The sequence below is a fragment of the Lissotriton helveticus genome, chromosome 4_1, assembly GCF_964261635.1.
Source record: "Lissotriton helveticus chromosome 4_1, aLisHel1.1, whole genome shotgun sequence".
Lineage (NCBI taxonomy): Eukaryota > Metazoa > Chordata > Amphibia > Caudata > Salamandridae > Lissotriton > Lissotriton helveticus.
Window position 1 is genome coordinate 588,438,055 of NC_136063.1, and position 21,185 is coordinate 588,459,239.

At 43.5% G+C, this 21,185-nt stretch overlaps 1 protein-coding gene across 5 annotated transcripts in view; it reads right to left on the reverse strand.

Moving 5' to 3' along the window:
• TRIM55 (tripartite motif containing 55) overlaps positions 1–21,185 on the reverse strand; it is a 485,249-nt gene that overhangs the window by 101,810 nt on the left and 362,254 nt on the right. For 4 of the 5 annotated variants that reach the window (XM_078687225.1, XM_078687227.1, XM_078687226.1 and 1 more), the window contains exon 9: positions 10,588–10,884. The exons of the other annotated variant lie outside the window; for it this stretch is intronic. In XM_078687225.1, coding sequence (XP_078543351.1) covers positions 10,588–10,884 — 297 coding nt within the window. The remainder of the gene's footprint in view (positions 1–10,587; positions 10,885–21,185) is intronic. 5 annotated transcript variants of the gene reach the window in all.

Here is a 21,185-nt window from a genome sequence, read left to right on the forward strand (position 1 = left end):
TCTGTCTCTTAATCTGCCGCTCTGATCGGTCTCTGACCTTTTATACACACAAGAGGCATGTGCGCTCGCATGGAAGCCCCGTCCGTTTGTCCCCGCCCACACACTCGAGGAAGCCCCACCCCCAAATCCGCCGATCCGCAAAATCCGCGGATTTTGCGGATCCACGATCCGTGAATTCGCAAATTCGTGAATCGTGGATCCGCAAAATCCACCCATGCTTAATTGCAACCACAGGGACTAAAGTGCAATCCAGATTGCAAACACCTTGGGGAGGCTAACAGCCGATGTAATTGGTTCAACCTAAAACTTGACAGCAAGAAGTAGTGGTTTGTTCTAATGACCCAAGCAAGATAGGGTTCCATCTGCGGACGGTTTTTAATATATATTAAACTCGAACCAACGGTTTCAAAAGTTCCACTGCCTCTCCGTTTTGATGCTGCACTGAAAGCAAATGTTTCCCATACCCAGGTATGGTCCTCCTTCACTATCATCTATGGGTTTTCAAACAATTCTCAGCCACCCAGGGACATAAAAGAGAATTTAACATACTTAAACTAGGGAATTTTCAAGGCATAATCTAGGGATAAACAGTTCCTTATGATGTCCTGGTTTAGATTGGTCTCCGGGCGCAACCAATCTGCAATGCATCTCATTAAGGGACAGAAGGCTAGTGTGTCCGCTAAGTACTGGGCATCTAACTCTTGGTGAACAACAAATGTGATCTGTTTTGAGATACACCCAGAAGCCTCCTCTAATATTTGTTTTCGGCTGTCTGAAGCACCGAAACATCAAAGTAGTCCCATATGTCGCTACCGTATACCACTGCAGAAGCACATTTAGCCTGATATATCTTGAGAAGGGACTGTGTTGGTTTCTTCCCCAGTCTAGTGACAAAATTAGACATAGGCTATAATAGTTCTTGTCAAAGAGTTTCCCTTGGAAGCGACTAGAGGAAGTCAAGAATGTGGCTCATCAACCCGGACCCCTAGATAAAGGAAAGAATAAACCTCAGTCAACAAACAGCCCTGGGTGTAAAAGGTTTTGACTCTTGATTTCCCAACTCCAGTAACCATCACAAAGGACTTTCAAAAATTTGTCGATAAATCCAAAGAACTCATAAAAAAGACAAAAAAGGCAGTTAACTTTAGAAGGCCCACACCTGTTCTGGCTAACATGACGGCGTCATCTACGTACAGTAGAGCTGGATGAGGTTGTGCACCCACTAGCGGAAGATCCTGACCATCTTTTAATAACTGGCTCTCTAAGTCATTGACATTTAATGTAAAAAGGAAAGGTGACTGAATACACCCCAGCTTTACCCCATAGTACCCCTTACAGGGGTCAGTGCAGGATCCGCCAGTATTACATCTAACTGCTGCTGACATAATTTTGTGCAAGTCTCTGAGAAAGATAACAATGTTAGGGTCGACCCCCATAGTTAAAAGCATGGCCCATAGTTTATCACATTAACTCTCTCAAAGGCTTGTGTTTAGTCTATAAAGGGCATATAAACGGTGCCTTGTTTAGCAATTGTGTATTTAGAAATGCTGAGTTGCAAGTTCAGTTACTGCAAACACAACAATGATGGACAGAATGTGGATCAATGTCACACATTCACCCCAGTCAAAAGATCTGGGCCCAAATCTATCGTTTTTCCACTCCACACCACACCACCCTGGGTTAGACAATGGCGATATGCAAATCAGCGCTGACCCTGTGCCCCATGGGAACAGTCCAGTCCGAACTACAAAAGCCATGTCCTTCCCAGAACGGAAACAAGCATCCGAGGACCGGCCCGGTTTCGAGGTAACACCTCTCATCAGCCCGGCTAGCTTGCTTCCAGTGGTGTGGAGTGCCTGGGACTCACGTCTGACCACCCAGGGTGGTGTGGAGTGGAAAAACGATGGATTTGGGCCCAGATCTTTGGACTGGGGTGAATGTATGACATTGATCCACATTCTGTCCATCATTGTTGTGTTTGCAGTTACCGCTCTAAGTGTACTGGGGATGCTCAGACGTGAGTCCCAGGCACTCCACACCACTGGAATCAAGCTAGCCGGGCTGAAGAGAGGTGTTACCTCGAAACCGGGCCGGTCCTCGGATGCTTGTTTCCGTTCTGGGAAGGACATGGCTTTTGTAGTTCGGACTGGACTGTTCCCATGGGGCACAGGGTCAGCGCTGATTTGCATATCGCCATTGTCTAACCCAGGGTGGTGTGGAGTGGAAAAACGATGAATTTGGGCCCAGATCTTTGGACTGGGGTGAATGTGTGACATTGATCCACATTCTGTCCATCATTGTTGTGTTTGGAGTTGCAAGTTCAAGCATTGATCAATTGTGCTCAGACCTGACATAAAACCATACTGCAGGTCTCAGAAGATATAGTTCTAGTCTACCCAGATCAATAGTCTATTAAGAACTGCCCTCGCTTGTGACTGAAACTCCAACTTGACCATTAAAGACAAATATAAATTACAATTCATTTAAGTGTAAACAGTATATTTCTACCTGCTACCAATCCAAAGTTATCACCTATTAATTGTAATAAGGCAACCTGTGTTAGTCAATGGAAGTGATAGACTTACAACAGTGAAAAACGACATTAGGAGTTTTTCACTGCAGGACATGTAAAACTTATTACATTTGTCCTACATTTTAAATACAATGCACCCTGCCCTCTCAGTGGTCAGGGCCTACCCTAGGGGTGACCTATTAGTAATAAAAAGAAAGTTTAGGTCTCGCAAAAGGTTTATTTTGCCTCTTTGAAATAACAGTTTAAAAACTGCATTACAAGCTGCCGTGGCAGGCTTGAGAGACCACTTAAAAGACTACTCAAGTGAGTGGCACAATGAGAGCCGCAAGCCCACTAGTAGCAATTTACAGATCTAGAGTACATGTAGTACCATATACTAGGGAGTTAAAAGTAAATGAATTGGGCCAATTAGGTGGAAGCCAATTTAACAATTTTTGAAAGATAGAGCACAATCACTTTAGCACAGGTTAGCAGTGGTAAAGTGCAGAGTCCAAATGCCAACAAAAATTAATCCTGCTTAAATCAGGAGGGGAGAAGGCAAAATGTTTGTAGGAATACCACACCAAGAATTTCAGATTTAACAGAAACCTTCACCAACCCTTAGGACGCATGCTTCATCATTGTATTCCTCTTCACACCACTTGCAAAACAACATTGGCTGTACTTGTTTTATCTAATGCTTTTGCATTAGACAACTTTTTCTCAAATACTGTCAGTTCCAATGTATGGTACTAAGTAATGCCTTACGCCTTCTTTAAAGGGTTACAATTATGCAGAAACATGTGGACCCCTGTGCAACGATTCAGTTGAAGGTCTCCATACCCTCATAGTTTTAATCCTATCCCTTGGGGACAAAGAATAAAGTTGATCTATTGTCCACCAAGGGGTAGTTTTACTTTTAGCTCTTACATATACGTACTCCATACCACTCGCCCACATCTCAAGCTCACAGAGGGACCTCAACAGGGCGGTTGTTGCCTACATCACATGCTTTTGCGAGTGGTGTTAGGAGGGACCCTATGATGAAGTATGTCACCTAAGGGTGCATGAACAGAGGAATAGCAATAGGAACAGAGAAAGAGAGATCGATGAACCATTTGGCAAGATTGGCTATTATACCTACAGACCATGTGTATCTTTTTTTATTGTGAGTTCTGCAGCTATGCCTTCAAATGTGCCTGTGCTCTTTCCCTACTGACAGAATAGCCAATATTTGAAAGGGCCTGATACTGGCCCAATCACCATTTTGCATGTAAAGATAAAAACATAAGACCTATGCTCTATATTTTTGAGACCATGAACACTTTAACGGCCCTTTAAAATGTGGATTCTGCATTATAACAAATAAGAATGTCCTATGCAAGATGATAGTCACATGGACATTGACCAATAGTATACAGTTTAAAGCAATACAAGTATTCCCCTATCAGAAGAAGCATCAATTCTAATACTGAAGCCAATATTTCTTGTAAAAGAAAAAGAATGGCTGTAAATTCCAGTAGACCATGTTATGCTCAACAGTGCAATGACAGAGGATCACAGCCGGGCACCAGGCATCGATTTTTACATCTACTAAAGGAAGGTATGCTCATAAGCTACATTTCTATTATAAATATAAATGTCATTTTTTTCTTTGGAATGTTTGCGGGAGTCATCCTACCATTCAGAATAGAGGGCAGGAGCTGGTTGATGGGCTTGCCTTTCTCCGTGTGAGCTTCTTGGGTGGGTGGTGCATGGGAGAGATATAGTTGATTGGTTGGGTGGGTGGAAAACTGTGGTGTTTGGGGTCTTTTGAGTGGATGCGCAGGGGACTGCCTAATCGTTCTTGCTTTCCCCGATGCACCCAAATGTATCATGCCCTTGTGCCTCTTGTAGGGAGGCCTTGGAGCAGTGTAGGTAGGCAGACAGTTAACGGCAGGTAGGTGGCGATATTTTGTTAAAAGGAAAGGCTTAGTGGGTGATAGTGAAGTGGGAGTAGTAGTGGATGCAGAGTGGAAGAAGGCAACTTTGACCGGCAGGTACATGAGGGTATAAGAGGTCATGAGGTTTTAGGGCATTAGGTGAAGCTGAGGGAATAGACGGAATCAGGAATGAGGCAACTGGTGGTGATGTAGGAGGGTAGGAGACCTTTGAGGAACAATCAGCAGTCAGTGAAACTAAGGGTGGATAGGGTGATGCCATGTTGGTAGTCTGCCCTCATTGAGTTGAGAACAGGGGGGCAGCCGCGGAATACAGCCCCCCCCCCCACGTTTTATATGGAAACAGGCAAGTTATAGGATATAGGATGGAGCAGTTGTTGCGTGAAAAATTCCAGGTATAGAGGCAGTGCTTGGGGGCGGTAGGGTCTAGGTTCTGGAGTTATAAACACCTCTGTTCGAGTGATCCAGAGTGGTGCTTTTAGGGGTAGATAGATTAGTGATTAGCGGGTATGGCTAGGTTCCTGGACCGATGGGCCAGTTATGATAGAGAGGTGGAGGGAATCTCCTGTGAGTCGTGAGGCTGTGAAAAGTAAAGACAAGCAGAGATGAAGGGAACAGTTACATGTTCTGATGGGATCATGATCCTGGGTAAAGAGCAGTTTAAGGGTGGGGGGATTTAGAGATGGTGATTGTATTAGTTAGGTGGGGTTTTGTTATATGTAAGGCAATATTGCAGGTATAGTTAGACTTTACTAACTGTTGTCATTAGAACAGTCTATTAAATGCTACAGGAGCATCTGTCATGCTTGCACAGTCTCACCCAGTGACAGAACAGTGTTTTGAATTTAGGATGAGGGGCTCTAATTTCACCATAACAGCTGATGTGATGGTAGCATTTTTAAAACCAAAGAAGCACTCTGTAACTTATCTTTCCCAAGACAATTGAGGAAAATGATGCTTAAAGGAAGACAAAACTCAAAAGGTTTCACAATCCTGTAATCTGGTCAACATTAAAGAAAAAAGGATTAATGAAAATGTAGATCTCGGACACTATTCTAAATGACCTTTATGTAATACACAATATATGAACTAGCAGGCCATATATTTGGTATTCCATGTTCTCATTAGAGCAAGGGTGAGGTCTTTCTTAAGTCACTTTCAGAGCTCAGTGTTATTTGCTGTGTGTATGCACTAAACAGGTGCCTAGAGCAGTGGGTTTCGGAAATCCAGAAAAAATATTGTATACTAGAGACTCAACTTGTTTTAGTATTTTATTTACATGCTCTCATGGGTGTCATTCCTAATTATTGCAATCCATTGGTGTCAATCTGTTCTGTCACTCATCTTTCAGAAATACTTTCCTACCATGGACACCAAGGTCAATTAATCTCCCTTCCATACGATTCCAGGTTTTACCTGCAGTGCCTATAGAGGGGTCTTTGTGCGTGGGATGATAAATATCAAGTGTGACTACCACACTCCCTGATCACCAGATTTCCAGCCTCTGTCCTCCATTTTGTGTTTACTATTGTTTTAATAGATCGTCAACTTAGTTTGTTATTCACTTGTTTGTGGAATGTTATGCTATTTTTAATGCAGGGAAAGTAGATGTAAAGATGTAGTATACATCCATGCATTTGCTTGGAGCATATCTGTGAATCAGTGAACACACATTAGAACAATGGAATGTTGGGAGGTCCATTTAAAGCAATGGACTGCTCCAGGATTCTAATGGCATGTAGAAGCCTGGAGCTCCAACATTCCAGTGCTGGCGTTTATAGCTGTCGCTGTGAACAAAGGCCTCATGGAGCCAGAGGGGATTTCAGCCCCCTGGGGCTCCGTGAGGCCTTTGTCTTTTTTGTTAGAACATTCTGCCCACTAGTGGGGGAATGTTCTTAGCCTTATAGCTCTCCATAGCTGAGCTATATCAGCATTAAACTCCCACTCCCTTGTTAAAGGCCTGAGCCAAAAGCGGGAGCATGCCTTTAATTTCTGGCATAGCTTGTTATGACGGGTTATAAAGCTACAGTTGAAGATAACACCCCACTGATGCTGCAGGTTGAGGGGGCAGAAGGCTCATCAAGAATTATCTTTTCTTTGCACCATTTTCCTTCATTTTGTTGAAATGACTGAGCCCTCCACCTGACTGCAGCCATTAAAATCTTCAGTGAGTAAATTGTGTAATTTGATAATTTGTTCCTTTCAGGTGGATTCAGATGTTAAGCAAGCATCATGACAGGAAGCCAGCTACACGGATGGTTATCTTCAAATAACAACAGAGGTATGACCTGCATGTTTCATATTCAAAGTATGCAATATGAAGTTGTTTCCTCTACGACTTCCATCTATAAAAAGTTGCTTGTATCCCAACATTAGAACTTTTAAATGCCGAACACTTGGACCCTGAAACACAAATATGTTTTAGCTCCTAAATAAAATATATTGAGGGAAATATAAGAAATCACCAAAGTCTTAAAATTGTGAGGGCCTCACCTACAGGAGTGAGATAGGAAATGGGTGCGTTCATATGATCAAGTCCACTCCACAAGCCTCATTGTGCAAACTTTTAGGGTGAGTTTTGGCTCAATGCTGTCTTAACGCATGGGCATGCTAGGCAGTTGGCTGGGGGCCCCAGGTGCATAGGGGCCCCAGGCAGACCGGAATTTGACACTAATTTCCTGTTAAACATTTTTATTCCAGTGAGTGGTTGTGTAGGCAGGGCCCAGTGCTCTGCCCTGCCCGAGGGCCTATAATGCTGTTAAGACGGCCCTGTTTTGGTTTGGTGTTTATCAAGCTTTAAGCTAAGTTGTTGGTCTACATGGCATGCAACATATATGTTATGGTGTGGGGTATATTATGACATTTGTTATGTATGGCTCTCACTGAGTGACCCTCGCATGAACAGCAGATTCTAAAACGGGATATTCAGTGCTGTCACACAGAAACACTAGAAAACAAAAGTTGCTTCCCAATGTTGCTACGTGATAAACAAATTCCAGGGTGCTGTGACAGGGCTCTTTGAGAGCTTATCAGTGAAGTGCTGGCTCTCTATTCCAACGGAGAACAGAGACCACTGCTTGCGGGAAGGGTAGCGAACAGTGGTGATGGGGGTGGCTTGCAGGTAGTCAGCTATTTCTTTTTTTTTCTTTTTTTTTTTACAAATTTAGACCGGTAGGAGATGCCATGTTCTGTAAGGCTAATACATTACTCCTATGTCACTGGGCAGCAGTTGAAAGCAGGGAAAGATGATTTTAGAGGCCATACATAACATAAAATTATAGAAGGGTAAAAGGTGAATAATGGGGATGTATTTTGCCTCAGGGTTCTGAGTGACATCATAAACAACACGGGTTTCACTCTCATTGCCTATTTGATGTCGCTCAGAACCACGTGATGCAAAACATCCCAGTTATTAAGTGTCACCCATCTAGAATTCTATCTTTCCAAAGAATGCTGTGAATTGTTGAGTGTGTGTGTGTGTGTAGAGAGGTGTTATGAAGTGAAAGAACATTGTAAATCCGACAGATCTCTGTGCTTCTTATTAGCCACTTTCTCTCTGTCCTCAACCATCTTACATTGCTAGATGGCCATAAATGAAATTAAGTAATTTTACTGGCATAAAAAGACGTTCTATCAATTATGGTAGTGTGTATCGTTAACGGATTGTCTGGTATGCACCCTACATGGGCATAAGCGAATATATGATGATACAACGAATTCCGTTGCAACGCATGCCTTTACCACGCATGCGTTACAACGGAATTCGTTTACCACGGATAAACTTTTCCTCGAATAATTGCGTGGTGACGTCATACGTCGTTAAGAGAAAACGGTATTTTTTTCCGATTTCTCTTAAACGACGCTGACGCCGACGTGACTTATGGTGAGTTGTTTTATTTGGGGGGGAGACCCCCCCAAGCCCCCCTTTTTTTCTTTTTACCTTTACCACATATGCCTTTACTACAAACATCGTAGTAAAGGTATGTGTGGTAAAGGCATTAGTGGTAACCACGCATGCGTTGTACTGCATGCGTGGTTATAGATTTCGGGGAAACGGCTTCGTTGTAAAGGCCGTTTCCCCTTATTGACAGTGCAATATCAAAACGATTTTCACAGAGCAGAGTCTAGAGATGCAGCATGGCTCCCATGAACCTTCAGCACTCATTAAGTATACCAGGAGAGGTTTGTCCCTCAGAGCTGTTTAATCACGTCACTGTCGGTAACACTTAACCTGTGCTTTTTACTTTCGCTATTATATGAACTGCGAGCGAATATACAATCATACACCTGGAATTCTACCAATACATGCTGTCAGATTTGTGGCTCTAAATATGGCAGGCTTTTCGTGTACTTGTCCAGGCCTAACCCATGAACTTAGTGTGTTATTTAGTTCAATATTTCTTATGGAAGGTATTAGCACCTCTGCTTCGAAGGCCTTCTAATCAAATATGTGGAAAAAGCAGTGGAAAAACAATACAATATACTGAATAAATGGAATGTATACGGTATATTGCAAATTTCAATTGGAGAGTACAACCGTGGCCAACAACCATTCCATTTTAGTCCAGATAGGAAAGTATTATTTTTTTTTATTGTGGTGGAGTATTTTTTATGTTTAGTCTTACATGTTATTTTTTTTACGTGTTTCTGATGATTTCATTAACCGCATACAATAAAGAATTAGCTTCACAATTTCACTTTTAATATTGTACCTTACTACTTTTCCACATAGGAGCCGATTACGAGTGGCCGGTAAATTGCAGATGTACCTTCAAAAATGTCTGTTTGCTAATGGATTGCAATGGAGCGACGTTTATAACAGAGAGTAAGTAGTGCCCTCCCTGCTAACTTTCGGCAAGTCAACCTTGTGGAATTTAACAGGTGATAGATATCGGGAGCTGCAAATGTGGATACTATAGATGCCAAAATATGCACGATATGATTAATTTTGAGGGCAAAATTCAAATAGGTAATAAACATTAGAGCTGATAAATTTCGAACATCTCAGTGTCTGGTTTTATCAGGTGCAACAATTAACAATAATTGTAATGCAGCTTTTGTGGGAATGATTTCTACATTTGTGGGGAAAGATAAAGTTCCTTAAATCCCTCAGACACTGAGGGGCATATTTACAAAAAAATGTCGGAGCACGGAGCTGCGCCATTCAGCAGCACCACACTGACTTCTTTCAAACACAGGGAGGCACCATATTCACAAGAATACGGCACACCCCTTTGTTTCTGCTGTTGCAAAAAAAGCTGCCTAGCGCCAGCGCAGACCCCCTGCTACCATGTTGCAAGGGTGCCTGCGCTGCAGGAGCGAATGTTTATGTGTAGGAAGGGGCACTTTCCTGCACATAGACAATCATTCACAGCGATTTGCTCTTTCCTTGTGTGGTACAGAATGCAGCACACAGGGGTAGAGAAAAAACGAGGAGAAAATAATTTCTCCTCATATCACCATTCTAATGCCTGGTAATCCATGGTGCTAGAATGGTGCTGTTTTTGGCGCTGCCCCAGCCTTGTAAATCTGGGGCAGCATCAAAAAGCAGTGGGTGTTGCGTTGGAACGCCCACAGCAACACCCACTGCACACCTTTTGGTCACAGAAGACTGTGTTGGAAAGGGGCATATTTAGAAGGTGGCTCTAAGCCACGTTTAGTGGCTTAGAGCCACCTTGTAAATATGGAAAATGGAGCTACACCTCCTGAGAGTTAAAAAAAAAGTGACGCTTCAGTGGCCAATGGGGCTATTAAATATGCACCCTAGACTCCTAAACTAGTTGGATGAAGGCACTAGAGTTATGTGGACGTTTAGCTGGGACCAGATCTGAATATTCTGATCACTGTCTTTTTCCATAGGGCATGGCATAACTGTTGACATTTTAGGGGTTGTCACAGGTATGACCTGGTTTGACTTCAAACAGGCTTCCCACAGGTTATATGCACTCCACCTGTAACCATAATGTAGGCTTGACCAATATATTATGGCGAACACACTAGCGGGGCTTGTGAAGCAGAATGTGCGATTGTGAATAACTTGAAACAAAAAAGGTTCTTGGTTTAACGTGTTAGTTTTTATCTCAGTTGGAGATGAATTGCCTTTAAACGCATCTTTGAAGTATCATGAGAACTGACCTGATTGTTGGCTGGTGCTGTGTTGGTGTTCATGCTGTTTCCTGTTGCTGGAGAAGGTTGCTTTGTCGCTTCTGTGACATCTGACTTCTCGACCTCCACCTTCACCTTCGTGGCGACAGGAGGTCCTCCCTCTGCTGGACGGTCAGTCGGTTGGGCTGGGGTAGGGCTGCTTGTTTGCCTTGTTTGGGTTTTAAGCGAACTAGAGAGAACCAGGGGATTGGTGGCAGCTTCTGCTGTTGACAGTTCTGGCACGTCAGACTTTGCACTTAGCTGAACACCACTAGCTGCGGCTTCACCCTTTATCAGGAAAGATAAGTTGGAGAGAAAGCAGAGCAGACTCTGTTACCTCCTGGATCCGAGCTGGGATTCTTTGAAACTCAGGTTAATTTTAGAATTCGAGCATAAAGGTGGTTGAGGTCTGACAGAATGGAAAGTGCTGAAAGTATACATAGGAAAATGCATTAAATTCTCCAATTTTGAAATGAAAAGAAATGATATATCTATGTTTTAAACCTTATGCTTAGCTATTTTATTTGCATGTTTATTCATTGAGGTCACGTAGCAATGTTCCTCTTAAACCTGTATAGTTCTATTACATTTTTGAGGAGTGGAACATTTTAAAGCTTTGGTGTTTTAGCTAATGTGAATTTCACACATGGATTTATTTGTTTAAAGCCCATTTTCCTAAATCCTTGTTATAACATCAAAGCAATCAATCACCCAAAAGTAAAAAGAGTAAAAAAAGAAAAAGACAAAGTAACAAAACTACAGGGAAAAATTGAGGGCTGGACAAAATATTAGATCTGTAATATGGAAGATTAATAGAATAAGGGTTGTGTTATGACACAAAGAGGCACGTGATTATTTGATAGTATGTTAACAACAGACAAGTGAAATCAAGAAGAGGAGTAAATGTGATGGGTCATAGAGGAATTGCATTTAGGTTTCAGAGAGGAAGAAGGAAGGGTATATATTGGACAAGTATCAGTGAAGCGATACGGAAACAGGGCAAGCAACAATTGAGCATAGAGTGGTATAAATAACATCAAAGATAACTGTATTGGTACTGGTAGCCTCTACAATATCAGGACAATCTGCTGCCTAGTAAACCTGCGACAAAGGGCTCTTCAGGTATATGAATTAGCAGAGATACTGTTTCATTCTGTGTTAATTAGGTAGGTCAAAATGACTTTTAGCAACTTTGTGATACAAGGAAGAAAGCCTAATATTGCAACAAGCAGACACTAGATTCTCTAACTTCTCAGTGCTTGGAATAATATGCTTGTCTTAAACATCATTGAGCCTCACCAGAGATGTGAATGCCATGCTCTCCTCTTAAAGGTTTCTCAAGAATGTTGGATTGTATCAAATTGTGAGTTTTTGAGAGATCCCCTTGTAGACAACTTCAGTTGAGACAGACCAAGAGCAGCAAAATGACTCTTGTAACTTCGTTGAGTCAAGCAGGTCCTACAGTTCTTGAAGGCTTGGACACAACCATTATTATAAGATTGACATAGTCGCAGAGTGTGGGCAATCATGTGAGAAAAGTGGGTTTAACAAACTGCACTGCAATTTAGTTTAAAAAAGGCACATTTTTGCAATCCACCCTGCAGCAGTCCCCTTTCCCTGTGGTCTGAGTGGCCCAATCAAAAGATGTTACCCCTTTCAAGTCTGCAGAACCATATTGCCACCATTAACAATGTTAGTAGAGATATGACATTTCAGCAGATCATTCAATAAAAAAACATTCACATATTTGTCATCAATAATATAACATCCATTATTTTATTATTTGATTGCAACTTTCCTTTTTTTTAGAGCAACTGGCATACACAGCCTTCTTTACTGAAGGACCAATAAAGCTATTCTTATGAGTTCCCCACTAACTTGGTAGCAAGCAACTGGAGCTGGAATCAATGATTTCAGCTGGTAGATCCCCATGAATTAAAAAGATTACACATTATTCCTCATAAGAATGGGGAATAAGACACAGACCAAGCTCAACTAATCCAATTCCACAAGTTTTCCTCCTTTGGGTGACAAGAAGACCACATTCGGTCACATTTACCACCTGGTTGCAGTAGGTGGCAAATGTTGCGGAGAATCTTTGCCTGGGGATGGAAGAGGGGAGGCGGGATGGCAGGAGGGCAGTGCTTCTTTTACTTCAGCTGGGGGTAGCCTTTTCGGTCTCCTCATGCTGAATTATGAGGATGGTTAGGTGCCAGAAAAGCAGCCCCCTGCATCCTGTGCAGCTTCTCACAAATCTCTGGGTTACAGTCTTCATGTCTGGAATTATCAGGTCTGGAGTTAGAGACCCCAATAATTCTTGGCAATAGACACAGATATTCTTGTAGTTGCCCTGATATCCCCCTGTGGATACAGCTCAGGTCAAGTTGTAAACGGAACCTTATTGTAAATATAGGTGTATATACCCTTAAATAAACCATTTTTAAAAGCATACATACGCTCTTTATTAAAAAAATATATACTACCCTAGACAATCAAGACCCCAACAGCTTCAGACCCAACACAAACAGACCATGCCTGGAAAAACGTATAGAAAGAGCAGTTTTTGCCCAGATGTCATACTTTATTGAAGAGAAATCCATAATTTCTGACTTCCAAACTGGATTTGATACAGGAAAAGGCACTAAATTGGCCCTTATCTCTATCTGGGATGACCTTCAAAACACAGTAGACCAGAACGGAGTTACTGCCCTTCTTCTCTTGGATCTTTTTTGCAGCCTTTGATACAGTGGATCATGACACTCTAATTCACAGACTTGAGGTAGTCAGAATAGAGGGCACAGCTCTCGCTTGGAACACATCTTACCAACAAAATAGGACAAACATAATACATTCTTCTCCTTTCTCTTCTAAACCATACAGCATTAAAGTAGGAGTCCCTCGAGGCTTAATCATCTCACCCATGCTTTTAAACATCTATATAAAATCATTACCAGATTAGATCAATGACTTTGACTTCAACTACTATAACTAACCAGATACATCCGAAATTGAAAAACCCAAAGGACCTTGGACCGTCAAAAATCTCAAATTGCCTATAGGCCATTGGCCAATGGATGGCATGAAGCCATCTCAAATTGAATGTCTCCAAAACCGAAATACTTACTTGTGGTGAATGGAAAAACTATGGTTCTCTCAACAAAAATATCCAAGGACATAGGAAACCTCAGAATTACCATGGATGCCAAGCTGTCAATCAATGCACAAGTGAACAAGATAGCCAAATCAAGCTTTTTCACTTTAAAAACACTGCAACGCATCTTCCCGCACCTTGGATTCTGTCACAAAGTTCAAGGGATGTATGACGTTTCAACGCATGCTTTTACAACGCATGCCATTACGACGCAGGTTTTACAACGCAAGTCGTTACAACGACTTGCGTTGGGGGGCACTGGATAGTGAATAGTTTAATTTACTATTCCAACTCCAGTCCCCGTGGATAGTAGGGAAGGTGTTGGATAGTAATTAAACTATTCCCTATCCTAGAGCGCCCCCCAGCGCAATGCATTGTAATAACTTGATATGTAAAAGTTGCGTCGCAATGGTAGTGCGTTGTAAAAGTTGCGTTGTAAAGGATGTTCCCCAGTTCAAGTTTACCATCTTGCTTGTCCTATCTAAAGTGGATTATGCTAATGGGCTGTATCACAAATCATCTGTGTCAACTACAAGAAGATCACAGAGAATTCAGAATGATACAGCTAGACTACTCCTACATTTAAAATCACAAGAACATAACTCCTCTGTCTTGAGGGCCATACACTTTCTACCAGTTGCCAGAAGATCCACCTTCAAGCTGCTTTATATCACACACTAAGCAATACATGGCAAAGAACCATTCTTCATCAGTAAGTAAATCAAAGGATATGTACAACAAAGGAACCTATGCTCGAGAATGGCACCCCACATCATCATACTAACACACAAGAAAATAAACATGGATGGACCATCTTTCTCTGTACAAGCAGCCAAACTATGGAATTCACTACTCACACACATATGACCCGCTGACAACTATCTTAGCTTCAGAAGGTTATTCAAGAGCTGACTCTTCCCCACATGAGAACTATGCTCACAACACAACAGTGTACTACTATAGTATAGATAACCATGCTTATCGTGGTACAGAGATGAAGTTGTTGTGATACATGTGTCATTGCATATTGAACTATGTTTTCTGTTATAAGCAGATTCATTAATTTAAGGAGAAAACAGGTATATTACACCACAAGAGAGATGTGCATATCAGACAATGTCATAATTGCTGCTTCTATGTACTTAGGTACATGTTCAGAGAAGTTTATGCCTGCTATTAAAACTGTAAGATAAGTCATAATAGTCAATAATTTGCATACATATCACCTAGATAACTGTGCACATCAGACCATATTAAATATAACTTATTTTTGGGCACTATGAATTGAATTGAATTTGAATTGAATTTGAATTGAATTGAATTTGAATTGAATTTGAATTTGAATTTAAAATATTTATATAGCGCAACGTTCACCATGCGGTTTCTTGGCGCTGAGATGGATATTTTATTTTCTACAGCCAAATGTCATGTGTATACATGTATGTCTTTAAGTTAATTTCAGCTTTTGATTAAAAAAATGTTTCTTCCATTCAATCTTTGTCCCATCCCTCCTCACACCGATTCACCCAAGCCTTTCACCCTTCTAGGAACCCCTAAACATCCTTCCCAAACTCTCCCAACAGTTTTTTTATCCATGTCACCCAACTAACAGGCACACACCACCTCTACTTACAAACAAAAACTACCACTTTCCCTTTCAAATCCATTCCCATCCTTCTATCCCTACTCTAAACTCTACTAAACACACAAGAAAATCAAGAACACAAACTTGACACAACTATTAAACAAACAAAATATGTACTAACCTGCTAACCATTAACCTCTTATCTTTAGCCCCGGAGTAGTGGGCTACTTGCCGCATATCACTTCAATGCTTGTCAGGGGTATTAAGCGCTATATAATATCACAGACAGTTGTTATAGCTGGTATTCAATAGAAAATATTCAATACAAAATAGTTTTTTTATAGCCCCTAAATACAGCAGCCAGTATTGCTCATATGGGCAAATAACAACATTGTTTTAGTTAAAGAATTTGGACAAAAGCTGAGCTATCGAGGATATTGACAGTAATTTACATATCTTTTACTAACACTTTTCAGGAAGAAGTAATAGGCAGTGGCATGACTGAACGTTTCTGCTAATTACTGTTACTTATTAATTGCAGCGGAGTACTGAGTTAACTGTACAACATGATGAAGCGACATTTTCAATCCCCGTGTCTCATTTCCATCACTTTCTACATCACAGTCCTAACGTTAAAAATCCCATTTATTGAAGGCTCCCAGCTGATTCGTAGAACTCGGATATTTGATGGGAATGGGCTGTGAAACACAGAAGTTATTTTACTCTATGCATGTTAAAGCATAATATTATATTTATAAATGCCTGGAACTGGATATAATCGATATCAATACGAAATACCAAAGGGAATGCAGAGAGCACAGATTCATTAACTTGTGATAGCAAGATAACAAATTTGAAAAAAAAATAAGACTGACAAATGTTATGCTGACCATCAGAGTCTCTGAGAATAACAATTTTCATTCATAGTAGTTTGATCGAATTGAATGATACATACTTTGAAAAATTGCTATATTGAATGACTTTCTGTAAAAATGAGGTTAGTTTGACAAAATGACTCAAGCCATGCACAGGCTTGAGAGGCAAAAGATGTCATGGCAAAAACTGTCATGTGACCAGCGTAAGAAAGCAGAACTCTGATCCTATTCTCAAATGAGGTTAAGGCAACATGCTCTTAGCAGAGAACAAGGAAGGAAATGGACTCACCAAAATTAAAAAAAAGTTTATCTACATAGTCCAATACAAAGCATTTTAAACATATAATCACAGTAGATGGCTAGGCCCACTCAGGCTTTCACTTTTCAAACTATTGCATCATCACAAACTTTTCATGATCAATAGTTCCCTCTTCACTGGCCATCCACTATTGATAGGGTGTATGCCAATGGCAACGTACACAATTTTTAGATTATTATAATATTCTTCTTTATACTTGTTAGAAATGGGATTTCTGGTTGGCGAAGGCTTGCGCCAAAGCCAGGCAGAAACCACCAACCTAGTCAGGGCAAGGGAGTTACACGCTGAAGATAACCCCTGCTCATTACCTTGGTAGCTTGTTCATGAGCAGTCATCAGGCTTCTTCCAGAGGCAATGTGTAAAGCGTGTGGCCAACACACACACAGCAGCAACACACTAGGCACACCACAAAAGGAACTCCACACAAGGTTATATATAACAATAGCCTTTGTATTATCCAAAACACATTCGAATAGCAATCACACAATATACACTATGCCAACTGGCACTAGGCAATATTTACAGGGGTTTATATACACATGACAGGGCCAATTGGGCCACTGTCAGAACCATCATTAAGCACAAATATAACTACTGGCAAAACACTGTACTCAGCATTATATCTTGCAACATAAATCATATTATGCAATCAGCATCACATCAGGCATAAAACACATTATGCGTCAACCTCATAAGCATAAACACATTATGCAGTAACCTCACAAGTATAAATACATTATGCAATAACCTCATAATCAGAAATCACATTGGGCAATAGCCTCATAAGCATAAACCTCAGATTAGGGAATAACCTCCTAAACATATACATCAGAGGCATAAATCATGGAGCATAAATCACATTTATCCTAGGCACCACATAAATCACATTAAAGCCTGGCGCCCTACCGACTCAACTGACCCCCTGGCCATACACTGGGGCTCAAATGCCCTATGTCCCACATGTCAGGGCTGGCTGCCACTGCAGCAGAATCCAAAGTGCACAATTGCGCTGGCACCAAAGTACCTCCTATATCCCCACTGGGACTCTCAAGATGCTCTGGCCTAAACGTTGCAGCTGCCGCTAATTGCGGTGCAGCTGTGAAGAAAAATGTAGGCACTGGCACTCACTGCGCCCTCTGGACCCCCACTCGGGCTCTCTCAACAAACATGCCCACAATTGCAGTTGCCCGCTTTGGCGGCACAACTGAGGTAAATAAACCAGAACTGGCACCACTGTGCCACCTGAGCCGTTCTTCTGGAACACAAATACAACTTGCACAAGACGTTGCAGTTGCCCACTGTTAGAACTGGGATTTCTGGAAGGCTAAGGCTGACGCCAAAGCCAGGCAGAAACCACCATTCTAGTCAGGGCAAGGGAGTCACACGCCAATATAACCCCTGCTCACCCCCTTGATAGCTTGGCACGAGCAGACAGGCTTATCCCGGAGGCAATGTGTAAAGCATTTGCGCACGCACACAACAGCAACAACATCCTAGGTACACCACAAAAAGAACTCCACACAAGGTTATATAAAAATAACTTCTGTATTGTCAAAACACATTAGATAGAAATCACACATGTACATTGTGCCAACTGGCACGGGCAATATTCACAAGGGATTATTTACAAGACAGGGCCACCTAGACCACTGTCAGGAATCAGCACTTAGCAGAAATAGCACTTCTAGAACTTAGAATACTGTTAGAAATAGCACTTTGTAGATCATAGAATATAGGATATAAAATCACTGTAGCACAAATTAGCAAGTATAGCACACCACCAGTAACTACTGGTAACAGGTAAGTACCACCTACCCAACCCTAACCACCTTAGGAGAATGTCCCGCAGGGCACCAGGACCTCACTAGGACCACCTGTACTGGAAAGAACAACCACCTAAGTATCACAATACAATTAGGGGCATAAGCAAAAACACATTACTCATGATGCATCACAACATTCTGAGTTGTAGGGAAGGAAAACACATGATGCATAAACATACATTCAGCGGTGTAAGAACAAGGCACATGATGCATCAAAAACACATTCAGAGGTGCAGGGAAGGAAAACACATGATGCCTAAAACATTCACATTCAGAGGTGTAAGAACAAGGAAGACACATGATGCATAAAAACATTCAGAGGTGCCAGGACACAACTCAATAGCGCAAAATCACATTGGCAAGTAAATCACAGTTGCGCAAGGTGCACATAGGCACAACACCAGCACTGTCCCAAATGTCAGGGCCTAAATGGAGCAGCTGCCCACTAAGTGCTGGGCAGCTGTAGCAACACTGGTGGGCCAACGCTGGAGCCTCGCAGGCTCTGGCCAAAGCACTCGTGTCCCCCAAGAGCCTCGTGGCTCTAAACAAATGACTGGCCCCTTGGAGCCTCACTGGGCTCATAGACAACAATGTGGGCACTCAAGAGCCCCTCGTGGGCTCCTCAACAACTGGTGCCCTGAGCCTCTTGGGCTCTAAATAAACTGAAATGCGTCCTTGAGCCTCTCGGGGCTATGAAGAACAAATGCCCTTAATAACGGTGGAGTCCCGCTCGGGGGACTCAGGACAATGGCCCCAAATCAGGAGCACTACTTAGCAGGAGGGGGCGGGCACCGGCAATGTGCCCCGACGCCCCCCTCTAACAATACTGGACCCCGGAAGCCTCTCGGGCTCTGTAAACATGGTGGGGCCGCCCACTGCCATCCGGGGCCGCCCTGACTCAGTGCCTCAAACTGGCACCAACAGCAGCGTCACGGAGCCCCCCCAGCCCTTCCTACTCACCGGGCTGACCTTCGGTGGGGCTCCTCTTCTCTGTGACGCCTCCGCCGTTGGAGGCTGACTCCAGTCGGGGTTGCGGGGATTGGCGCTGGTCTCTCTCTCCTCACGGGAGACCAGCCAGGTGCGGCCCGCACAGGACGGCTTCTTCCTTCGGTGCGGGGCTCTCCCATCGTCACGGGAGCCCCGCGCCAATTCTGCCGCACTTCTCCTCCTGCCGGCTTCCTCTCTCGCGGGGCTTATATCCGGTCTCCCTCTTCTTCCGGGAGACCGGCAACGACGGCAAAGGCTTCCCCCAGGCCTCTGGACACCACGGGGCTCCTGGGACTCGCTACCCGGCACGTGAGGAGGCGGGGTGGGCTCCCGTCCTCCTCCTCACACAGCTTCCTCTTCTGTCTTTGGCCCCGCCCACAACCAGGTGGGCCGCGGTGGCGGCCATTAATAAAAACGGGTCGGGCCGCGGCGGTGATTTCTTTCAGGGGTATAGAGGGGTAGGCACCCTGGTAATTAAAAACGGGGTGACACCCGTAAAACTACATAAAAAAAGTGCAAATAAAGACGCCGGGTGGGCACCGGCACTAGGGGCACACAGAGGGCAGGAGCGCTTCCCTAAGGGGAGAAACGACAGCGCTCTGCCCAGCAATCAAAAACAAAGTGCCCTCAAGGCGCTGGGGCACAGGCAGCGCCAGGCCCCTCAGGAATGGCCCCACAAGCAATCACGGCCCCAGCAACAAGGCAATTCCAAAATAAAGCGCCTCCCAGGTGCTAGGGGGGCAGAGTCCATCAAGCCCCCAAGGGAGGACTCCCAGTCATGCAGTCCAGCAGGTATCCAGGGGCTGGGCAGGGGCCAGGGAGGCAAGCCTTCCCCTGGGCCCAAGCAGCAGCACACCCCTGGCAGGATTCAAGTCAGAAACAAGAACATTTTCAGAGTGTCACAGCACCCTTTTTATACCCAAAATCCTTTGTCTAAAGGGTGCAGGCAGTGTGAGAACCAGCTACAACTGGTTATGGGGAACTCCTTTCACTGGCCAGGCTAGGGACATCAGACGCACCACATGGGGCGGAGCCAGCATTGTGTGGGGAAAACCCAGCCCTATTCACTCCCAAGTGCTATCTCCGCCCACCACTCTAGTTGCAGATGTAGTCATTCAACCAAGGGTTGACTCAGACAACCTCCTGGGGGCTCCCCAGCCCCTGTCACCCTCAAACCAGACAGTCAATCCACAAGCAGGCCCAGGCACACTCCTGGAGCCATGCTCCAGCCAATCACGTGCCAGCAGACTCACTACACACGCACACCCATGTCTAGAAGTGGCACTTCCACACTAGACACATTCATGCAGCATACATCATTACGCAGCATTTAATCTCACGAGTTCACACATACCAAACTCGACCCTGCACTCCCCACACATCAGGAACTACCATGGTCACACATATTCCCCATGCATTCCTATGGGAGGCAGGTCACTCACCACACATACACAGAGAGCTCACGCACTTTACACTGTACCACTGTGAAAAAGTGCGCAAAGGCCTAAAATCACCAACACCAGATCACAGAAACAGGCTAGGAAAAAGCAAAAAGTTTCGGGGTGAACCTGCCAAAAAGGGCCAGGTCCAACACCCGCTACGGCAGAGCAACTGAGAAAATCACTTGTAGGCGCTAGCACCTGCGCACTCCGGAGCTCCTAACAACAATTGACCACCAACGTTGGAGCGGCCCACTCTCCTGCGGGTCCGCTCGGGAAAACAGGCACTGGCTTGGTGCCTCGGTCTCGCTCCCCAGCCAACCCCACTCAAAGGGACAGGCTTGGAGGCTCCGTCTCATCTCCTGGCGTGTCCCACACTCGGGTAGTCTCTTCACTTCGCCCAGTCCCCC